Consider the following 19,641-nt stretch of genomic DNA (forward strand, 5'->3'; position numbering starts at 1 on the left):
TTTAATACAATTGTTAAATCTGCAAAATATTATTATTGCTACATAAATAAAAGATACAAGATTTTTATCCTAAACAGTATTTAAAGATGAATTGTTTTATCCTTATATATATATTATTCTATTTATCTATTAGTTTGTTAACTTAACTCTCTAAATATTACATTTAATAAAATGTTGAAAAAAAATAATTAAAATCTAGTTTTAACATTGTTTTCCGAGAAATAAATTAAATTCTATATTTTCTCTCAAAATTAATTAAATATAATGATGTGAAAAATATCCCTGGATTTCTTCAATTTGTTAAATACAAATTTAAAATCCAAGAATCGTCAAATTGGAGTCTGTTTTGTAGAAAATTTTTCAAATTTCCGTATGTATGTCTTATTTTATCAACAAAAATTTCTGTATCAATCTCTTGAATTTCAGGAGTTTGTATTTTTCTGGAGTCTGTATTTAGTAGCTTGTATTTCAGGCGTTTATGTTTCAGGAGGTTGTATTTCAGAAGTTTATATTTCAGGAATAATTGTAATTCAGAAGTTTTCATTTCGGGAGTTTGCATTTGTATTTAAGGAGTTTGCATTTCACAGGAGTTAGTATTTTAGAAGTTTGTATTTCAGGATTTTATATTTCAGGAGTTTGTATTTCAGGAGTTTATATTTCAGGAGTTTGTATTTCAGAAGTTTGTTTTCATGACTTAATATCTCAGGAGTTTGTATTTCAGGAGTTTGTATTTCAGAAGTTTGTTTTCATGACTTAATAACTCAGGAGTTTGTATTTCAGAAGTTTGTTTTCATGACTTAATATCTCAGGAGTTTATATTTCAGGAGTTTGTATTTCAAAAGTTTGTTTTCATGACTTAATAACTCAGGAGTTTGTATTTCAGGAGTTTATATGTCAGGAGTTTGTATTTCAGAAGTTTGTTTTCATGACTTAATAACTCAGGAGTTTGTATTTCAGGAGTTTATATTTCAGGAGTTTGTATTTCAGAAGTTTGTTTTCATGACTTAATATCTCAGGAGTTTGTATTTCAGGAGTATATATTGCAGTAGTTTGTATCTAAGAAGTTTGTTTTCATGAATGTATATTTCCGTCAATTGTCAGAAATAGAACTTTGTACTTTCAGAACAATTCACGAAATCTCTAGGTTTTGTTTGAATCTATTTGATCAAAAATTTCAATAATTTTCTTTATATTCCGATTCCCGGGAACTTTCTCCAGTGTCTGTCTCACAATCCTTGGATCTTTCCTAATACAAGTTTTACTTTAGTAAAAAGCAAGGTTGCATATGCGCTCCAATGTACATAAATGTCGTCTGTATTGCAATAGAGACGATCTAAATCATCACATGACGTCACTGATACTTAACTTATAATAGGGCGTGGCAATCGGATGTAGTATCCAATAAGTCGGTAGAAACCATTCAGTACGTTTAAGCCACCATATAAATGTTAACCACAAACCTTTAAATCCAGGGGGATGCACCGCAGTACAGTATTTGTTTATCTTACTTCGGATTTCATAAAACAATGTTTGATTTGAGGTCTTCATTTACATACATTTGCGTACTGTATGTACAGATTAAACCGTATTAGTGCATGACCTATTGGATTGGATCAGTGGAAAGTATAATTCCTTTTGTATACACATCATTCATCTCCAAACTATGCTTTATTCAGGACTAAAAATCATCACATTTAACAAATTTTGGTAGGGCTAACAAGTTTGCGGATAAAAATGCAATTCTAATTCAAGTTCTCAATTTTTAAATTCGTTTATATTTAGAGAGCCGCAAAATTTATTATTTTTATAAAATTACAGTGACATCATAGGATGATTTAAAGTGTCCATTGCTATAATGATCTCTTTTCCTACATTGGAGCACATCCAGAGTATCTAATCCTATGACCAAGGATTATGGAATAGAAGGGAGATACAACTGACGCGGCCTGCCCTACCATATGATTATGCGTGCTTTGCAGACGATACTTCATTTGCATAAGAAATATTTGTCTGATGTACAATTACCACGTATGCAATAACCTATTCTGAATATTTTTTACACAACTTGAGTACCCGTCTGTAAAGCATGTATAATCATATGGTAGGGCGGGCCGCGTCAGTTATATCTCCCTTCTATTCCATACTCCTTGCTTATAACACAACTTTGGTAGAAAGGGTTTCAACACGAACTGCAGTGATAAAAAGAAAAAATTTTAAATTTGCAATTTTTATAATGAATACCGCCCATTTGTTTATTTTTCGATATTCCAAAAATAGTTTCATTTATGGCGAAATAACTACATAGTTTTTTCGATAATTGGACATTTATCTTTTCAGGGTGTTTGCTTATAATAATTGCTCATTTCTTAAGGGATTTTTTCGAATTTAACTTTTGTGAACTTAGTGTTTTAAAACGGATATTTTGATTACCAGTTTGGTGTATTTTGACAAACTTTTTTTTCGGACTTGATTTACGCAAAAAAATCAAAAATCTTAGTAAGTTTTAAAATTATAAAAGTTAATTCTCCGATCTTTAATGTGTCCTTTAAAATGCTCTTTCTATAAAATATCCTTTCTATGAAAATCCTTCTAGAATATATATGGCCTTTCAATAAAATATTCTATTTATGAAATGTCATTTCTGTGAAATATCCTTTCTATGAAATGCACATACATATGTATATGAAATGTCCTATCTCTAAAATCTCCATGCTTTAAAATGTCCTTGTTATGAAATGTATTTGCTATAAAGAGGTCTTTCTATGAAATGTTTAACCTATAGAGTGTCTGATTAATATAAATAATATACCTGTAGAGTAATAATACTAGTTCTTGTCCAGCTTCCCTTACAATAGAACTAGTATGTTCTAGAGCTCCTAGGCTTAGCTTAGACAGGTTTCTTATACTCATTGAATCTTTTGGATCATCACTAAACATTCACATAATAAATACTTTTGGCAAATATGGCTAAGCAATACAGCGAAGCTTATGAAATTGTAAAGAAAAAAGACGAAATTTAAGAAATTTTACATCTGATGTTGTTGCAAGTAAGCTGGTAAACAGTGTTGCCCGTAGAGCGCTTGGAAATCAGATAATTTGGTGATATATCTCTGTTTACAGTGAACAATTGCTGTATTCATCGGACCTTTTAAAATCATAACTTAATTCTAGACTCTAGCTGTCGTCTTTCTATTTTACAGTTTTACGGGTCTCACTGTACAAAGAGAAACCTTAAACTATAAAATTTTCTTCTAAAAAAAAACAAAACACACGAGGCACGAAACGCCTTGATTTTTGTCATCATAAAGTTTCTTACCTAATTCCATAAAATGTGATTAGAAAAGTGACTAAATCAACTCTTATGCTTGTCACCTGAATCAGTTTACTATAGGAATTAAAACCAGAAAGAAAAGAAAAGGAAAAATGCCTTTAACCTTAGTGGGACAAGACTGATTAACATCAAAAGATAAAATCGTTTTTCTGGCTAGAAAAGTGTTGATTTCTAATCAAATCTGTTCATGAAAATTAAAGGGACAGACCAGCTATGTAAGGTAGTTGAACTGAGTATGCACTGTTGTGGAAAACTTCTTTCGGATTCATTTGAGACATATCAAACTTTTAAAGATCTTTAAATCCTGAGTTTGAGCGCAAATTCGACGTTCAAAACTCCTACTTTGGGGGTGGATACGTTTTCAGAATTAGTTTTTTTAATAAACGAAAAATAAAGTAAAAATTATACAGTAATCTAATTAGATGGTTAGGTACATATTTCTCCTAAAAAATTTGTCAATAAATTAATGCTAAAATCAATTATTTCGTTTTCATTATTATATTGAATTTCTTTTTTTCTTTGAATTTATTCGCAGATTTCTTCAAATTTTTCAAATGTCGTCTTTTCAATAATAATTCTAGAAAATCTGCGAAAATCTTTGTGAATAATGAGAAACCAGAATAATGAGAAAATAGAAACTAATAATTGAACAAGATTACTTGTTTTCGATGATAAGATAAATTTTTATTTTCTCAACATGTTCCTATATATGACGTCTGTAGTTTATTGTAGAACTGTTTTTACATTTTATGTCGTCGTTATCTGATAATTTAAAAATCTAATTCTGAAAACGTATCCACCCCCAAAGTAGAAGTTTTGAACGTTGAATTTGCGCTCAAACTCAGGATTTACAGATCTTTATATGTTTTACATGGCTCAAATGAATCCGAAAGAAGTTTTCCACTACCCTGCATACTCAGTTCAACTACCTTACATAGCCGGTCACTCCCTTTAAATGAAAATTTAGTTATCGAATAGGATAAAACATCAAAATAAAAAAGCACAGAAAAATGAAGGGATAGTACAAGTTTTGAAAAAATGTAGTGTCAAAAAACAATCTGCGGCTAGGATAGACTTGGGAAGTTGGCGCTTGGGGAAGTTGCCGCTTGGGAAATTGCAAATTTGGGAAGTTGCCTCTTGGGAAAATACCATTGAGAAGTTGCAGCTTGGGAAATTGCACATATGGGAAGTTGCCACTTGTAAAAATACCATTGGGAAGTTGCCGCTTGGGAAAAGGGTACCTAAGATCCCCTGTATTAAAGTGTTTAAAATCAACTGTTTACTGACCACAGCCAAGGATTTCTGTTGAATATCCTCTGTAAGTAGATCATCTAGAACAGATAGATGTTCTACCTCCTCACACTTTATTATACAGTGAATAGTATTCAGGGCTGCAGATTCAAAATCAATATTCAACACCAGAATTCAGAATTCAGCTTTTGCAACCAGCTCAAATTTTCTAATCCCTATATCTGTGCAACAGTTTGAAATATCTAAAGTTTATGACATTAGGTTGTAAAGATAAAGGGATTAGAAAATCAGAGATTGTGGCAAGGACTCAACTTCTTAGCAACATTTATCTATGTTTGCGACTAGGGCTGGGCGCGTTAACGGTGGAACGATCGTTCTTTGCCGAGAACGAACGGAACGATCAAGAACGATCCCATCGTTCCGAAAAAAAACGAACGCTTAGAACGCGTTCTTGAAAATATTGGAACTATTAGTAAAAGAACGGAACGGAACGGAACGGAACGGGAATTGCTTGAAAAGAACGGTTAAAATCGTTAACGCGTTCTTATTTTCAAGAACTTGTTTTAAGTTGGGAACGCATTTTAAATCAGGAATGTGTTCTAAATCATCTAGAAATAGTTAAAGATTTTTTATTTAATCACGGAACGGAACGGGAATACCGTTCTTCTACTCAGAACGGAACGGAACGGGACGGAACAGAACGAGAACGGAACGATAAAAAAAGAGGAACGAGAACGGAACGATTTAGCTGAAGGCCCTCGTTCTAGAACGGAACGGAACGATTTAAAAAAAGTCGGAACGTGCCCAGCCCTATTTGCGACCCGATGATGTAAACCTTTGATATTTCAACCTAAGCATATTTTATCTAACAGAACTTGTTGTTTGAAATAACAAATTTCTAACACCTCAGATTGTAGAGAGGATAACAAAATCAGAGTTTATAGTTGAGCCATCTCTATAGAGTTCAACCACTTTATGCTATTTATAAAATCTAGTCCTAAGGAGAGACAAGATTTCATTCTAACTTAATTATTAAAAAGTAAAAATATCAAACTATTTGATTTTGTATTCCTGCTTCTGCCACACGGGGTACATTTTCGGATGCCCTAAACAAGTTAATAAATTATTTTCTAAATTAACTAAATTCTGAAAGCATACTTAAAGGGAGTTTCGCCATAGTTTCACGTGACCCCCACTTTGTCACTTCGCATAAATTATTGGTCCCTAAACACCAAGGTTCTTTATTAAGGTTTGTTACTCTGGTTGCGCTCTAATGTACGGAAAATATAGTCTCTTCAGCATAGATGAAATCCTCATATGACGTCACTGATTATAGAGGCAAGCATGAAGTCATATGCGGAATTTATTTATCAATGCTAAGGAAACGACATTTTCCGTACATCGGAGTGGATCCAGAGTCACCAACCTTAATAACGAACCTCGCTAATTACTGATGGCTTTCCTTTCTGCAGATTTTGTAATAATAAATTTAAGGAAGAAAATGACCCGGATGTTCTCCGACATTGTTCCTTAACGTTTTAGATTTAATCTGGGTATATGATGTGAATTCTAGAAATCAGGTATTCAATAGCATACTATGTAACTTGGTTTCCAATGCAAGTGGATTTGACAAAATTAGAGGGTCTCAATGTTGATGCCAAGTAAATACATTTGAAATTCAAATAAACATTTATAAGGCTTACCCAAACTCTCTAAATATAATCAAAGTTGCGGCATACGCTACTTGTTTATTACAGTTTTTTAATATATTGGTAATTTAAGAATATGAACTGCAGAGTTTCACCTCAACATTAATATAGAAAACAGTTCTCTTGTTGTGGAGGTCAGCAGGCTTTGATCAATAGAATTATCAATCACATCTAGTATAATAAATAATATATAGAATAATAACTAGAATAATTATCTAGAATAACAATATCTAGAATAATAATATCTAGAATAATGATATCTAGAATAAAAATATCTTGAATAATGACATCTAGAATAATAATATCTAAAATAATAATATACGGGAATAATTATATCTAGATTAATAATGTCTATAATAATGATATCTGGAATAATATCTAGAAGAATAATATCTAAAATAATAATATCTAGAAAAATAACATCTAGATTAATAATGTCTAGAATAATAGTATCTGGAAAAATGATATCTAGAATAATATTATCTAGAAAAATAACATCTAGAGTAATAATATCACGAAAAATAACATTTATCCTCCCAGCTAGCTTTTATGTCTAAATTTGCTTTTTTATAATATTTTCTCCATTCCGATTAGCAATTTCTCAAAATTAATCCCAAACAAGTAATACAACATAAAATTTAATCATTCTGTTTAAAGAAGATATCTGTACCTTGGTATAGTTTGCATGTGATATCACAAGCTGTTTGGAACACAGAGGCTATTTTATCCTTGAGAAGGAACACAAGAACCTGGTGTGTTCCTTTTACCAGCTTTCTTTTGGAACCTGGGGCAAAATTTACTGTGAAAAAACATTAAAAAAACAGTGTGAATTCTAGCATTAATGTTTTTGTCCATTAATAAAAAAAGTTCTAAAATAAAACTAAAATTAAATTTACTGCACAAGATTTCTCAGACAATGGTTAATGTAAAAAAACGAATGCACCGAAAATTACCAGGCTATTGTATTTTTAGAAAGGAAATATTAATCTTGTTTAGTTTTCAGAGAATATACTTTTCATTTTAGGGAGAAAATATAATAAATTTTTAGTGTGGAATTATATGAAGAAATGTGTAGAGTGTAGAGTGTAGAGTGAAGAGTGTAGAGTGTAGAGTGTAGAGTGTAGAGTGTAGAGTGTAGAGTGTAAAGTGTAGAGTGTAGAGTGTAGAGTGTAGAGTGTAGAGTGTAGAGTGCAGAGTGCAGAGTGCAGAGAGTGTAGAGTGTAGAGTGTAGAGTTTAGAGTTTAGAGTGTAGAGTGTAGAGTGTAGAGTGTAGAGTGTAGAGTGTAGAGTGTAAAGTTTAGATCGTAGAGTGTAGAATGTAGAGTGTAGAGTGTAGAGAGTAGAGTGTAAAGCGTAGAGTGTAAAGTGTAGAGTGTAGAGTGTAGAGTGTAGAGTGTAGAGTGTAGAGTGAAGAGAGTAAAAATACCTTTCTCAGCGTTCTTCTCGAATTTGTATTTGAATTCCTCTAATACTGTTTGCCTAGTTTTTATTCAATTTACAATATCAATATCTGAATTTTGAGGAAACAGAAATATTTGTTAAAACATAAATTCAGGGTTAAGTGATCATAATTGACCCTCTAATTATAGAGTGACATTAAGTGTAAACATAATTGCTGTTAGTTAAAATAAAAAAGCATGCTTGATTTACAACGGTATCCTTAACCCTATTCCGACTGACGTCTAGTTAACCCGGATTAGAATGCAATTGCTTTTTTTGAACTTTCAGAAGTTTCCACAAAAATTTGAGAAATGTTACTATTGGAGATTAGGGTTTTAAGTTCTACAATTAAAACACAACTTCAGTTATTGCCATTTTTGGTGAATTTAATATTATTTAATACCTCAACTCAATTTTCACATTTTTTGTTAAACAATCATAGATTAGATCTTCTCCGTATAGATTTAGAGCAACTTTTAGGACTTTCTTCTGATCTAGGGAGAACTTCTTCTTCTCTAGAATAATAAATGTTGTGGTTAGCATTAAAGGGACTGTTATATGTATTATATTGTGATTGGTTAGCTTTAAAGAGACTGTTATATATGATTTAGTCGATAATTTATTTAATTTTGTAGAACACTGTGAAACTATCTATAATTTATTCTCCACAATAATGTATAGACGAGGTATAGTTAAAACAAGAGCTCCAGAAATGTCCTATTTGTAGAAGTGTCCTGTTTTTTAAATGTCCTTTCTATGAACTTTTTTGTCTATGAAATGTCTTCTATGAAATGTTCAATGCATGAAATATCCTATCTGTAAAATGTCCTGTCTATGAAATGTCCTGTATATGATTTATCCTATCGATGAAATATCCTATCTATGAAATATACTATCTGTAAAATGTCCTGTCTATTAAATGTCTTGTATATGATTTATCCTATCGATGAAATATCCTATCTATGAAATATCCTATCAATGAAATGTCCTGTCTATGAAATATCCTGTCTATGAAATGTCCTGTCTATGAAATATCATATCTATGAAATATCCTATCTATTGAACTATTCAATCTATGAAATATCCTATCTATGAAATGTCATATTAATGAAAAAAAACCAATCTATGAAATATCCCATCTATGAAATATCCTATCAATGAAATATCATATCTATGAAATATCCTATCTATTGAATTATTGAATCTATGAAATATACTATCTGTAAAATGTTCTGTCTATGAAATATTCTGTCTATGAAATGTCCTGTCTATGAAATATCCTATCTGTGAAATATCCTATCGATGAAATATCCTATATATGAAATATCCTATCTGTGAAATGTCTTATCAATGAAATATCAAATCTATGAAATATCCTATCAATGAAATATCCAATCAATGAAATATCCTATCAATGAAATATCATATCTATGAAATATCTTATCTATGAAATATTCTATCAATGAAATATCCTATCTATGAAATATCCTACCTATAAAATATCCTATCAATGAAATATCAAATGCATGAAATATCCTATCTCTATGAAATATCATATCAATGAAATATCCTACCTATGCAAAATCCTACCTATAAAATATCCTATCAATGAAATATCAAATGTATGAAATATCCTATCTATGAAATATCATATCAATGAAATATCCTACCTATGCAAAATCCTATCTATGAAATATCCTATCAATTAAATATCCTATCAATTAAATATACTATCTATGAAATGTCCTTTCTTACAAATGTCCTGTCTGTGAAATATTTTATAGCATGAATCCTGTCTATAAAACACTATATCTGGAAGTCCTATCAATAAAATGTTCTATCCATGAAATGTCCTATCTATTAATCTACAAAATGTCCCAACAACATATTTTTAATTTCTATTTATCAAAGTAAAATAAATCTGGATTTTAACTCTAATTTCTAAAACTTATTACTTAGACTCATTTTTAGACAGGGATTAACAAACATTTCAATGGTTTTCACGGGAAATATAATTTCTTGAAATAATATTATGAATTTATGAATTTATGAATAACTTTGCTTTGACAGAACATATTTTCCTTTATTCCTATTTTGAAAAACATAAATTTTTAAGAAAATATTTCTCGGACAAAAAATAATTTCTATTTTAAAAATAATCTTTAATAAAGAATCTTTCGTCATTTCTCTTAAATATATTTTAAGAGAAAACAAGAGAAGTTTATAAGGGTTTTATGAAAAACTATTCTGCAGGGTTTTATTGAACAAAAAATCCGAAGTAATACTTTGCATTTATGTGTAAGCCTTTACGTTAAAGGATATTTGTATCCAGAGGTACGTCAAAACTTATGTTCTGAGCTAAATTCTGTAAGTTTTCATCGCGCGCTGGGTTTCGAAAAAATCCAAGAGTAATCGCTCGGAAAACTAAAGATAAGTCAGCTGATTTATCACAGGATTCCTGTGCAGCAAATTGGCATGAGTCTTTGCTACAAACTCAAAATGTTAGCTTTGTAACCTGATGATGTAAAATTTCGATCATTTGATCTTAAATATTGATAGTTTGAAATATCTAAGGTCTGATTAAAAAATCAAAGTTTGTAGCAAAGACTCAATTTCTTTACCTTGTTTCTGAAAATACTTGTCGTTCTCCTGATCCTGGTTTGTATCTTCATAATCTCTGAAAACAATAATTCTGTAAAAACATAAATATATCTTTTCTTTTCTTCAAAGCAAAAAATAAAAAATTGAACCGTGCACATAAATAGGACAGAAATAGGCCACAAATAGGACAGAAATATGACACAAATAAGATGCAAATAGGCCACAAATAGGACAGAAATATGACAGAAATATGACACAAATAGGACACAAATAGGACACAAATAGGACACAAATAAGATAAAAATAGGACACAAATAGCACACAAATAGGAAACAAATAGGACACAAATAGGACACAAATAGAACACAAATAGTACACAAATAGGACACAAATAGGACACAAATAGGACACAAATAGAACACAAATAGTACACAAATAAGAAACACACAGCACACAACAGGACACAAATAGGACACAAACAGGACAAAACTAAAACAATAATAGAAAACTAGTAGGACACAATTGAGACAATAATAGAACACTTATAGGACACAAATAGGACACACTATTAGGAATCGAAGGTTAATACTTTTGTGTTTGATCTCGATATATTCAGTGACATCTTTTGAATTCAATGGATAAAAACTTGATCCCTCAACTCAATTAAGTTATCCTCCCAAAGATATTAAAGAAGAATTAATTTATGGTGTAAGATTAACTGCTAGATCCTGGGATTAACGATACAAAAGTTTTGACCTGAATCAAGTAAAGTTTTATGAATAACATTTATTTGTCTAAACTCATGAACCCCCACCATTGCATATTTGCAGGAATAAAACCCAAATTTGAGGACTAATTAAAAATGTGCACGCTCCTGAATCACATGCAAAATATTTCTTTTTGAATAAATTTTCTTGCAGATTAAACATGCAGGGTCTGGATAGACTAACCATGCTGGGTAAATAATAACTGGCATTCTTTCTATTAATCAATCTATTCAATAACAAAAGATTTGGTTTCGATAATATATAACTCAAAAAGTGACAAAATACAAGTCTTAATAGACGACATGAGGATGATAAGGGACTGTAAGGGTAATTTCAAGTGACCCTCCATGAAAAGTTGGCAATGCCCGATTCACAACTGTACCCTTAAAAGCTTTGTCTGATCAAGTATGAATTAGATAGAAATGTTTATATTTGGAAATTAATTATTTTCAATTACATATTCTCTACCAAAGTGACTTCCGCATTTCTACACATTGGAATTATTTAAATAGTTAAAGATTTAAAACCTAGAAAAATCATTATTGATCAGGTAAAGGCTTCAAAGTTACTGCTGTTAATCGGGCATTGCATTGGACTATTCTATACAAATTTCATGCCAATAAAATGCCAGATATTATCCGAAAGATGCCATGAAACCTACATTTCAGCATACTCAATAGATGTAGGCTCTATTTGTTCCTCTGCCCATTTACGGGCAGGAGTCGGAGATCGATAGATAGGTTCCGGGATCGGAGTAGTTGACCGAGATATTTGCGGAGTTGGGGTCTTTGATTCTCTCTCTCGTACATAATCCTTGCCGTAAAGGAAATCTCGTTTTGGAACTAAACAAGACGTAATTAGTAAAATCAGGAATATAAAAAGTGTATTGCAGTGGAATAGGTTGAAGTTATGATTTTAAATAGTTAAATTTTAACTTTAGCCAGGCCTGGCATATGCAGAAGTTTTTGCAGGTGGGCTTGCATATTTTTTTCTTTCAAGCACCCATTGGGGTCTGAAAAATTCCCTTAGCCCACCCCCCTGTATATGCCTCTCATTACAACAATTGTACAATGTTTACGATTATTTTGATTTAAAGCTGTTTCTAAAAATAAATTTTTATTATACAGGGTGTCCCAAAAAACATTGGAATTGATTGACGAATTCGATATCGTCTTTTTTAGATAATTCTTTGATTTAGCATAGTGATACCTACTGAGAAAGCTGTAATCTGTAAGAGTTTCGTCTGCTATGTTCACATTTTGTTTGTTTATGTTTTGACTGCATACGGTTGTACTTAGTAAAACAAGAAAATTGCAGTATACAAACAGAGTAAACTTGTCCGTCTTCACTGTTCATCTTGCGGAGATATTATAGACACAAGACACATCTTTACAGTCTTTCACCCTTTTCATAAAATAAACTCTAGCAGACATAATAATATTATGGCTTTTGAAATTAGGTATTACAATGCTAATTCATAACAAAGACGATATCGAATTTGTCTCTGAATTCCCATGTTTTTGGGACACCCTGTAGCAACAGCATTTAAGATTGTTTTAATGTCGTCTTCCTATTCCATAGTTGAATGGGCCTCACAGTAGATGATTTATGCGTTAAGAATTATAAACAAACCTTGTCTATGCTCAATGCATGGTTATCCAGTTCTAATTTTTTTAGATCAACTTATTAAACCTTTTCAGGAAATACAACTTTATGAGCTAGGTTTGAATTAAACCTGGGCAATCTTTAAATTTTAAAAGATTCTTGATCGGTGGTTAAAATTTGAACTACTTAACTCAATTCATTAAATTCGGTCACTGAAGTAGCAGTAATTAAAATAGTTAAGGATAGTTAAACTACTGAGCAGTGCAGAGTTCTAAACAAGGTAGCTCAACTAGCTGTATCTAGTTGAACTAGCGTATCTAGTTGAACTCGCTGTATTTAATTGAACTAGCTGTATTTAGTTTAACTAGCTGTTTCTAGATGAACTAACTGTATCTAGTTGAACTAGCTGTATCTAGCTGAATAAGCTGTATCTAGTTGAACTAGCTGTATCTAGGTGAACTAGCTGTATCTAGTTGAACTAGCGGTATCTAGGTGAACTAGCTGTATTTAGTTGAACTAGCTTTGAAAAGTTGATCTAGCTGTATCTAATTGAACTAGCTGAATCTAACTAAGCTGGCTATATCTAGCTGTATCCAGTTGAACTAGCTGTATCTAGCTGAATTAGCTGTATAAAGTTGAACTACTTTTCTTTAGTTTACCTGGGGGTAAGGATCTGGACCTATTCATTTTATTCCCTGAGTCGGCAGAATCCAGAGGTTTTCGGAGAATCAGAGGAGATAATTTGGCCACCCGACCCTCTTCATGCAAACCTTGATAAGAGTTTTAAGGGATCTTATTAATAGATCTACTAAAGGGATCTACTAAAGGGATCTACTAAAGGGATCTACTAAAGGGATCTATTAAAATGATATTAAAAGTATCTCCAAAGGGAACTACTAAAGGGATCTACTAAATGGATCTACTAAAGGGATCTATTAAAATGATATTAAAAGTATCTCTAAAGGGATCTAGTAAAGGGATATACTAAAAGGATCTACTAAAGGGATCTACTTCAGGGATCTATTAAAGCGATCTATTAAAATGATCTTTTAAAAGTATCTTTAAAGGGATCAACTAAAGGGATCTACTAAAGGGATCTACTAAAGGGATCTACTAAAGGGATCTACTAAAGGAATCTTCTAAAGGGATCTACTACAGGGATCTACTAAAGGGATTAGATCCCTTTTAATATATCCCTTTAGTAGATCCTTTTAATAGACATTTTAATAGATCCCTTCAGTAGATCCCTTTAGTAGATCCTTTAAATAGACATTTCAATAGATTCCCTTTAGTAGATCCCTTTAGTAGATCCTTTTAATAGACATTTTAATAGATTCCCTTTAGTAGATCCCTTCAGTAGATCCTTTTAATAGACATTTCAATAGATCCCCTTTAGTAGATCCTTTTAAATAGACATTTTAATAGATCCCTTTAATAGAAACTTTTAATAGACATTTTAATAAATCCCCTTTAGTAGATCCCTTTAGTAGATCCTTTTAATAAACATTTTAATCGATCCCCTTAGTAGATCCCTTTAGTATATCCTTTTAATAGAAATTTCAATAGATCCCTTTATTAGATCCTTTTAATAGACATTTTAATAGATCCCTTAGTAGATCCCTTTTAATAAACATTTTAATCGATCCCCTTAGTAGACCCTTTTAGTATATCCTTTTAATAGACATTTCAATAGATCCCCTTTAGTAGATCCCTTTAATAGATCCTTTAAATAGACATTTTAATAGATCCCCTTAAATGTCTATTAACCCTATTCCTGCTGGGGGGGGGGNGTCTAGTCTAGTATGGTTTATAGTCTAGTCTATTCTAGTATGGTCTATAGTCTAGTCTAGTCTAGTATGGTCTAAAGTCTAGTCTAGTCTAGTATAGTCTATAGTCTAGTCTAGTCTAGTATAGTCTATACTCTATAGTCTAGTCTATTCTAGTATGGTCTATAGTCTAGTCTATTCTAGTATGGTCTATAGTCTAGTCTATTCTAGTATGGTCTATAGTCTAGTCTAGTTTAGTATGGTCTATAGTCTAGCCTAGTCTAGTATGGTCTATAGTCTAGTCTATTCTAGTATGGTCTATAGTCTAGTCTCAACGATAATATATATATAGATATGCAGACAGGTATAAATTTAGAGGTCTTCAGAAAATGTGCAAAAAGCACCATCTATGTCGTACGCATGGCATTTTATCCTCTGGATTGTTGCTAATTTATCACTTTGTTTATGCGTGATAACACTAAATGCGTACTATAGTATCAACAATGTATACTGCATATTGTACTTAATGAAACAAATTAATCAATGCAAATAAAACTGAGGTAGGAGTTTGACTAGACAAAGTTTATATGTGCAAGTTGTACTGAATGGCATACGTAAATTAACGCAATTTAAATAAAAATTATTACTATAAAAGTACATCGAATCTAGGACAAAGTACAACTGATCTGATCATAACATAAACAAAACGCGTACTGTATGTTTGTGTTACCTTGAAATTTAATTTTATTGGTCAAACAGGTCCAGATAGCAACACTTGAACTATACAAAACACAAAAAGCGTACTGTATGTTTATATAACACAAATGCGTATTTCCTCCAGATAGCAGAAAGGGGAGAAAGGAATATAGAAAGTAATCAATTTGCTATAGATGTCTCTTTTTGCACATTTTCTCAGAGGTTCAAAAATTAGTTGTCTGCTACAGGCAATTTAGGAAGGAGGTTTCTACCTGCCTGCATATCTATATATATATTATCTTTGTCTAGTCTATTCTAGTATGGTCTATAGTCTAGTCCATTCTAGTATGGTCTATAGTCTAGTCTAGTCTAGTATGGTCTGTAGTCTAGTCTAGTCTAGTATGGTCTATAGTCTAGTCTATTCTTGTATGGTCTATAGTCTAGTCTAGTCTAGTATGGTCTATAGTCTAGTCTAGTCTAGTCTAGTATGGTCTATAGTCTAGTCTAGTCTAGTATGGTCTATAGTCTAGTCTATATTCAGCAGGATGATATTATATTTACGATGTTCTAATTGGTTTCCTTACATTTCAAGTTAGCCTCCATGCAAAGATGACCGATTTACAACGGTAACCTTAAAACCTTAGTGTGATCTAAAAACGTGGAACAAGCCTCGAAAACGTGGAACATGCCTCGAAAACGTGGACCAAGCCTCGAAAACGTGCAACAAGCCTCGAAAACGTGGAACAAGCCTCGAAAACGTGGAACATGCCTCGAAAACGTGGAACAAGCCTCGAAAACGTGGAACAAGCCTCGAAAACGTGGAACAAGCCTCGAAAACGTGGAACAAGCCTCGAAAACGTGGAACAAGCCTCGAAAACGTGTAACATGCCTCGAAAACGTGGAACAAGTCTCGAAAACGTGGAACAAGTCTCGAAAACGTGGAACATGCCTCGAAAAACCCGGAAAAGTGTCTATTCTCGGTTGCTTCTAATAAGCAAGGAATGCGCAAGTCACTTTCGCAGAGAAACCGCAGATAAAGATGAACAAAAACTTTGATATGAAATTCATGCTTGATCAAAATTAGCTTTCAAGGGTACCGTTATAATTTATGCATTGTCCTTTGCATGGAGGGTCACTTGAAATTATACCAATGTTATAAAACTCATGAATAACGATGATATAAAATTAACTTATTCTGGATTTCTAAATAATATATAAGCTTTCTTTTCAGGAAGCAAGTATTAACGTTTTTTTAAATCATTGCATTGTTCGGTTTCCATATCAAATATTAATACTTAAATGAAAGTATAAAACCCAAATGTTCAACCTCAAAACAGCTGTCGTAGAAACAGTGTCCACTTATTTTTCATAGAACATAAAAAATGTTCATATAATTGTTAATAAAAATGAGAAAGAAGAATGTCCCTAAATATGGTTATAAAAAAATCAAAGAAAAATTCTAAGTAAGACAATTTTTAATATTGATTTAAATTTCGTGTTGCAATACAACCTGTAGAAAACCTTCTATAATTAATATACAAATTCTATTTTTAAACAAAACCAAAGATGACTATACTATGAATTCGTCCAAAAAAACTTTAGAGTAAAAGACTGGAAAAGGTGTCCGATTTACAACGGTACCATTTCAAAAGTGCCTAACTTGCTCCATTACTTTAATAGCAAGAAATGTGCAAGTTACTTATGCAGAGAACCAAATGAAAATAAACAGTTTTAAGAAACAAAAACCATGAATATTCATTCATAATTAAACAGACAAAGCGTTTAACCCTATCTCTGCTGGGGTACTTGAAAACCAGGATATGCGGGGGGGGTCAATTTGACCCCCCCCCCCTCTAAATCCCATGTTTGATGTCCAAATATGACAAATGATACATCATTGGAAAGCTCTTGTTCTCTACTTCTAGAATCTGCAAAAAAAATTTCAAATTTGCAAAAATTGAATTTTTTATCGCAAAATCCAGTTATAAAGTAAAAATGTTTGCAAAAAAAATTTCTCCAAAAAATGAAAAATTATACATTTTTGAAAAGCCCTTGACCATGCCATTTCAAATATGCAAAAAATTTGCAAAATTTTAAATAACCTGATTTTTAATCAACGTTGTAACTTGAGTATTTCCATCTTTTTACGAAGGGTCACTAGAAATACGCTTACAGCTCCTTTATACATGTTTTATACAGTCATCTTTGATCATTAATTTACTATGGACCAAAAGAGCTTTATTCTAAGTTTTATTAGAAAATTGTAGTAGACAATTTTGTAACAATAATATTGTTTGTATTGAAACATTTGGTCAGCAATTTGATGATTCTTAATCTAGAATTGAATTGTATGTATCTATAACATACTACGTAAATCATGTTTAATTGCAGTTAATTACGGTTCATATTAATGATTTCTGTACAATTCCCCCCCCCCCCTCAAATCAACATGGGGGGGGGGGAATATCTACAATATCATGTATTATAAATGTATTTTACCTCTTCTATCATTAACTGCATTTGTCCCTATCACAATAAGAAACCATTATTTTCTTTCATAAGATTTATTTAAATAAAATATTTGTATGCATACATAATAAGATTAATATGTGTCATTCAAAAGTGCAAAAATTGATTCAAAATTGAATTTTTGAAATTTTATATGAAATGACCCATATTTAAAACATGATAATAAATTATTTGAAAACAAACAATGCTCAAAAAATAAGAATAAAAATCAACAGATAAAACTTTTTCAAGTGGCTTCATAAATCTGAGTTTAACAAATTTAAAAAATTGCATGTTTTAACTTTTAAAAGGTTTCTTTTCTTCGCTTTTTTAAATCGTTCTATCCATAAATCTATATTTTCTTCGGAGTCAAAAGCAAATTTGTTTTTCGAGAATATAATTTTGAAACATGATTGTGCTCAGAAATTTTTGAATTGAAAGCCAACACTGATCTGATAAATACCCAGCACAAATTGTAAGTTTTTAAAATAGTTAAAACTAATGTAAAAGACAGATGAGGGCCAGTTTATACTTAAAATGTTAAAACTCATTGTGAGAATTTTTTTCAGGTTTACCATGTATAAAAAGGTCTCAAAGCCAATTTTGTTTCTTTTTATACATATCTGATCAACAAATCATTATTTTTGTACTAGGACGATGTTGAAAAATAAAATTATTTTGAACAATTCTAAATAATGCCTTTGGGAGTAAAGGAGAACTTATAATTTTTATTAATAAAGTACTCTAATACTAAAACTTTTCTATTAAATTGAATTGAAAAAGCAACCTGGGAATACAATGAATTCTCAGATGTTTCAAGTAAATTTAATATTATTTCTCTAACTTTTCATTTCTATACATGCAGAGTATATAAAAAGATAAGGAAGAAAACAAAGAAAAAACACAAATTACAAAGATATTTAACTTTAATGGTTTCTTGACCCACCCTGTATTTCCAGAAGATCTGTTATCTCCAGGCTTTTATATACTTCCACCCTGTAAAGAAATAAATTTAATTAGATCGACATTCTTTAAGTGTACATTTACAAATTATCTTTTTTACACATAACTAGACTTTTAGGGCGCTTCGCGCCCATCTTCTATTTAAATTGTGAACATGTTCTTTTGGTTTACATTTTAAAATAAAGAAGAAAAATATTTTGCGGATTTTTAAAAAAAAATTCGCGGATTTTCAAGAATTTAAATTTTTTTACAAAATTAAAAACCTTTAAAACACATTCTTTTAATTCTTATCATTCATAAACCTTCCCTGTGGTCACGTGATGTCCCACAAAAAATTTGGGCCCGATCGGTTCAGACGTTTTGACGTTTATTGGATACAAACAAACAGACACACAAACAACCAGACAGACAAGCCAAATTTATATATAGATAAACCATAATCAGAGTTTTGTTTGCCTTTTTTATTTGACAAGAACATTTTCTTGGTATTTAAAAAACGCTTTTTGTTTATTTTCTTGTGATTTGTTAACACTTTTAAATATTAATTTTGGTGGTTATTATATCGTTAGAACTGAAGAGGGTAAACCAAGACCGAAATATATTTTCAAAAAACGAGGAACTATCATAATTCCTCTTTTTGAAGAGCTATTGAGAAGAACAAAATAATTTGAATTAATGGCAAGCAACCGAATATATTTTCTTCTCTCATGTTTGTCTGTAAAATCAAACCTAGTGTCGTGCCGGTAATTTACAGTTAGTAAGAAGAAATAACCAACAGGGTCGTTTGTCAGAAAAAATGTCGAGCTTTTAAAGAAAATTTCGGACCTGACTTCAAACGGACTTCCCAATTTTCAGCGGTACATAAACATTTATCTGTTAAAGAATGAACAGAAAATCCAGTGTTTTCCAATTGTTGAGATTCTTTTGTTTTCTTTAAATTTTTTTTAGATTCACGGAATTTCATAAGATTTTCACTCTACTGGAGACCAACGCGACGGAGGGAT

The 19,641-nt window shown here is 31.3% G+C and overlaps 1 protein-coding gene across 1 annotated transcript; it reads right to left on the reverse strand.

The window, feature by feature from the left end:
- Positions 1 to 958: 958 nt before the first annotated feature.
- Positions 959 to 18,669, reverse strand: LOC111702607 (centrosomal protein of 104 kDa). The gene is made up of 14 exons (XM_023474349.1): positions 18,621 to 18,669; positions 17,666 to 17,692; positions 13,364 to 13,474; positions 11,761 to 11,941; positions 10,353 to 10,408; positions 8,135 to 8,246; positions 7,718 to 7,770; positions 6,962 to 7,075; positions 6,387 to 6,462; positions 5,654 to 5,688; positions 4,619 to 4,722; positions 3,317 to 3,372; positions 2,810 to 2,929; positions 959 to 1,246 (listed from the first exon to the last, which is right to left on the reverse strand). Exons 3-14 carry the CDS (start codon positions 13,389 to 13,391, stop codon positions 1,141 to 1,143), a joined length of 1,041 nt encoding a protein of 346 aa, XP_023330117.1. The 5' UTR covers positions 13,392 to 13,474; positions 17,666 to 17,692; positions 18,621 to 18,669; the 3' UTR covers positions 959 to 1,140.
- Between the last annotated feature and the right edge of the window lie 972 nt (positions 18,670 to 19,641).

The sequence above is a fragment of the Eurytemora carolleeae genome, unplaced genomic scaffold (assembly GCF_000591075.1).
Source record: "Eurytemora carolleeae unplaced genomic scaffold, Eaff_2.0 scaffold500, whole genome shotgun sequence".
Taxonomy (NCBI): Eukaryota; Metazoa; Arthropoda; class Copepoda; order Calanoida; family Temoridae; genus Eurytemora; species Eurytemora carolleeae.

Excerpts from the sequence above, each read along its gene's own strand:
- LOC111702607 (XM_023474349.1), bottom strand. The coding sequence starts at position 13,391 with ATGAATAGGTCCAGATCCTTACCCCCAG. Across the intron at positions 7,771-8,134 it reads AATGTGAAAATTGAGTTGAG|GCAAACAGTATTAGAGGAAT; the intron begins GTATTAAATAAT and ends AATAAAAACTAG. Across the intron at positions 3,373-4,618 it reads AACAGAAATCCTTGGCTGTG|GTGACAAGCATAAGAGTTGA; the intron begins GTCAGTAAACAG and ends AAACTGATTCAG.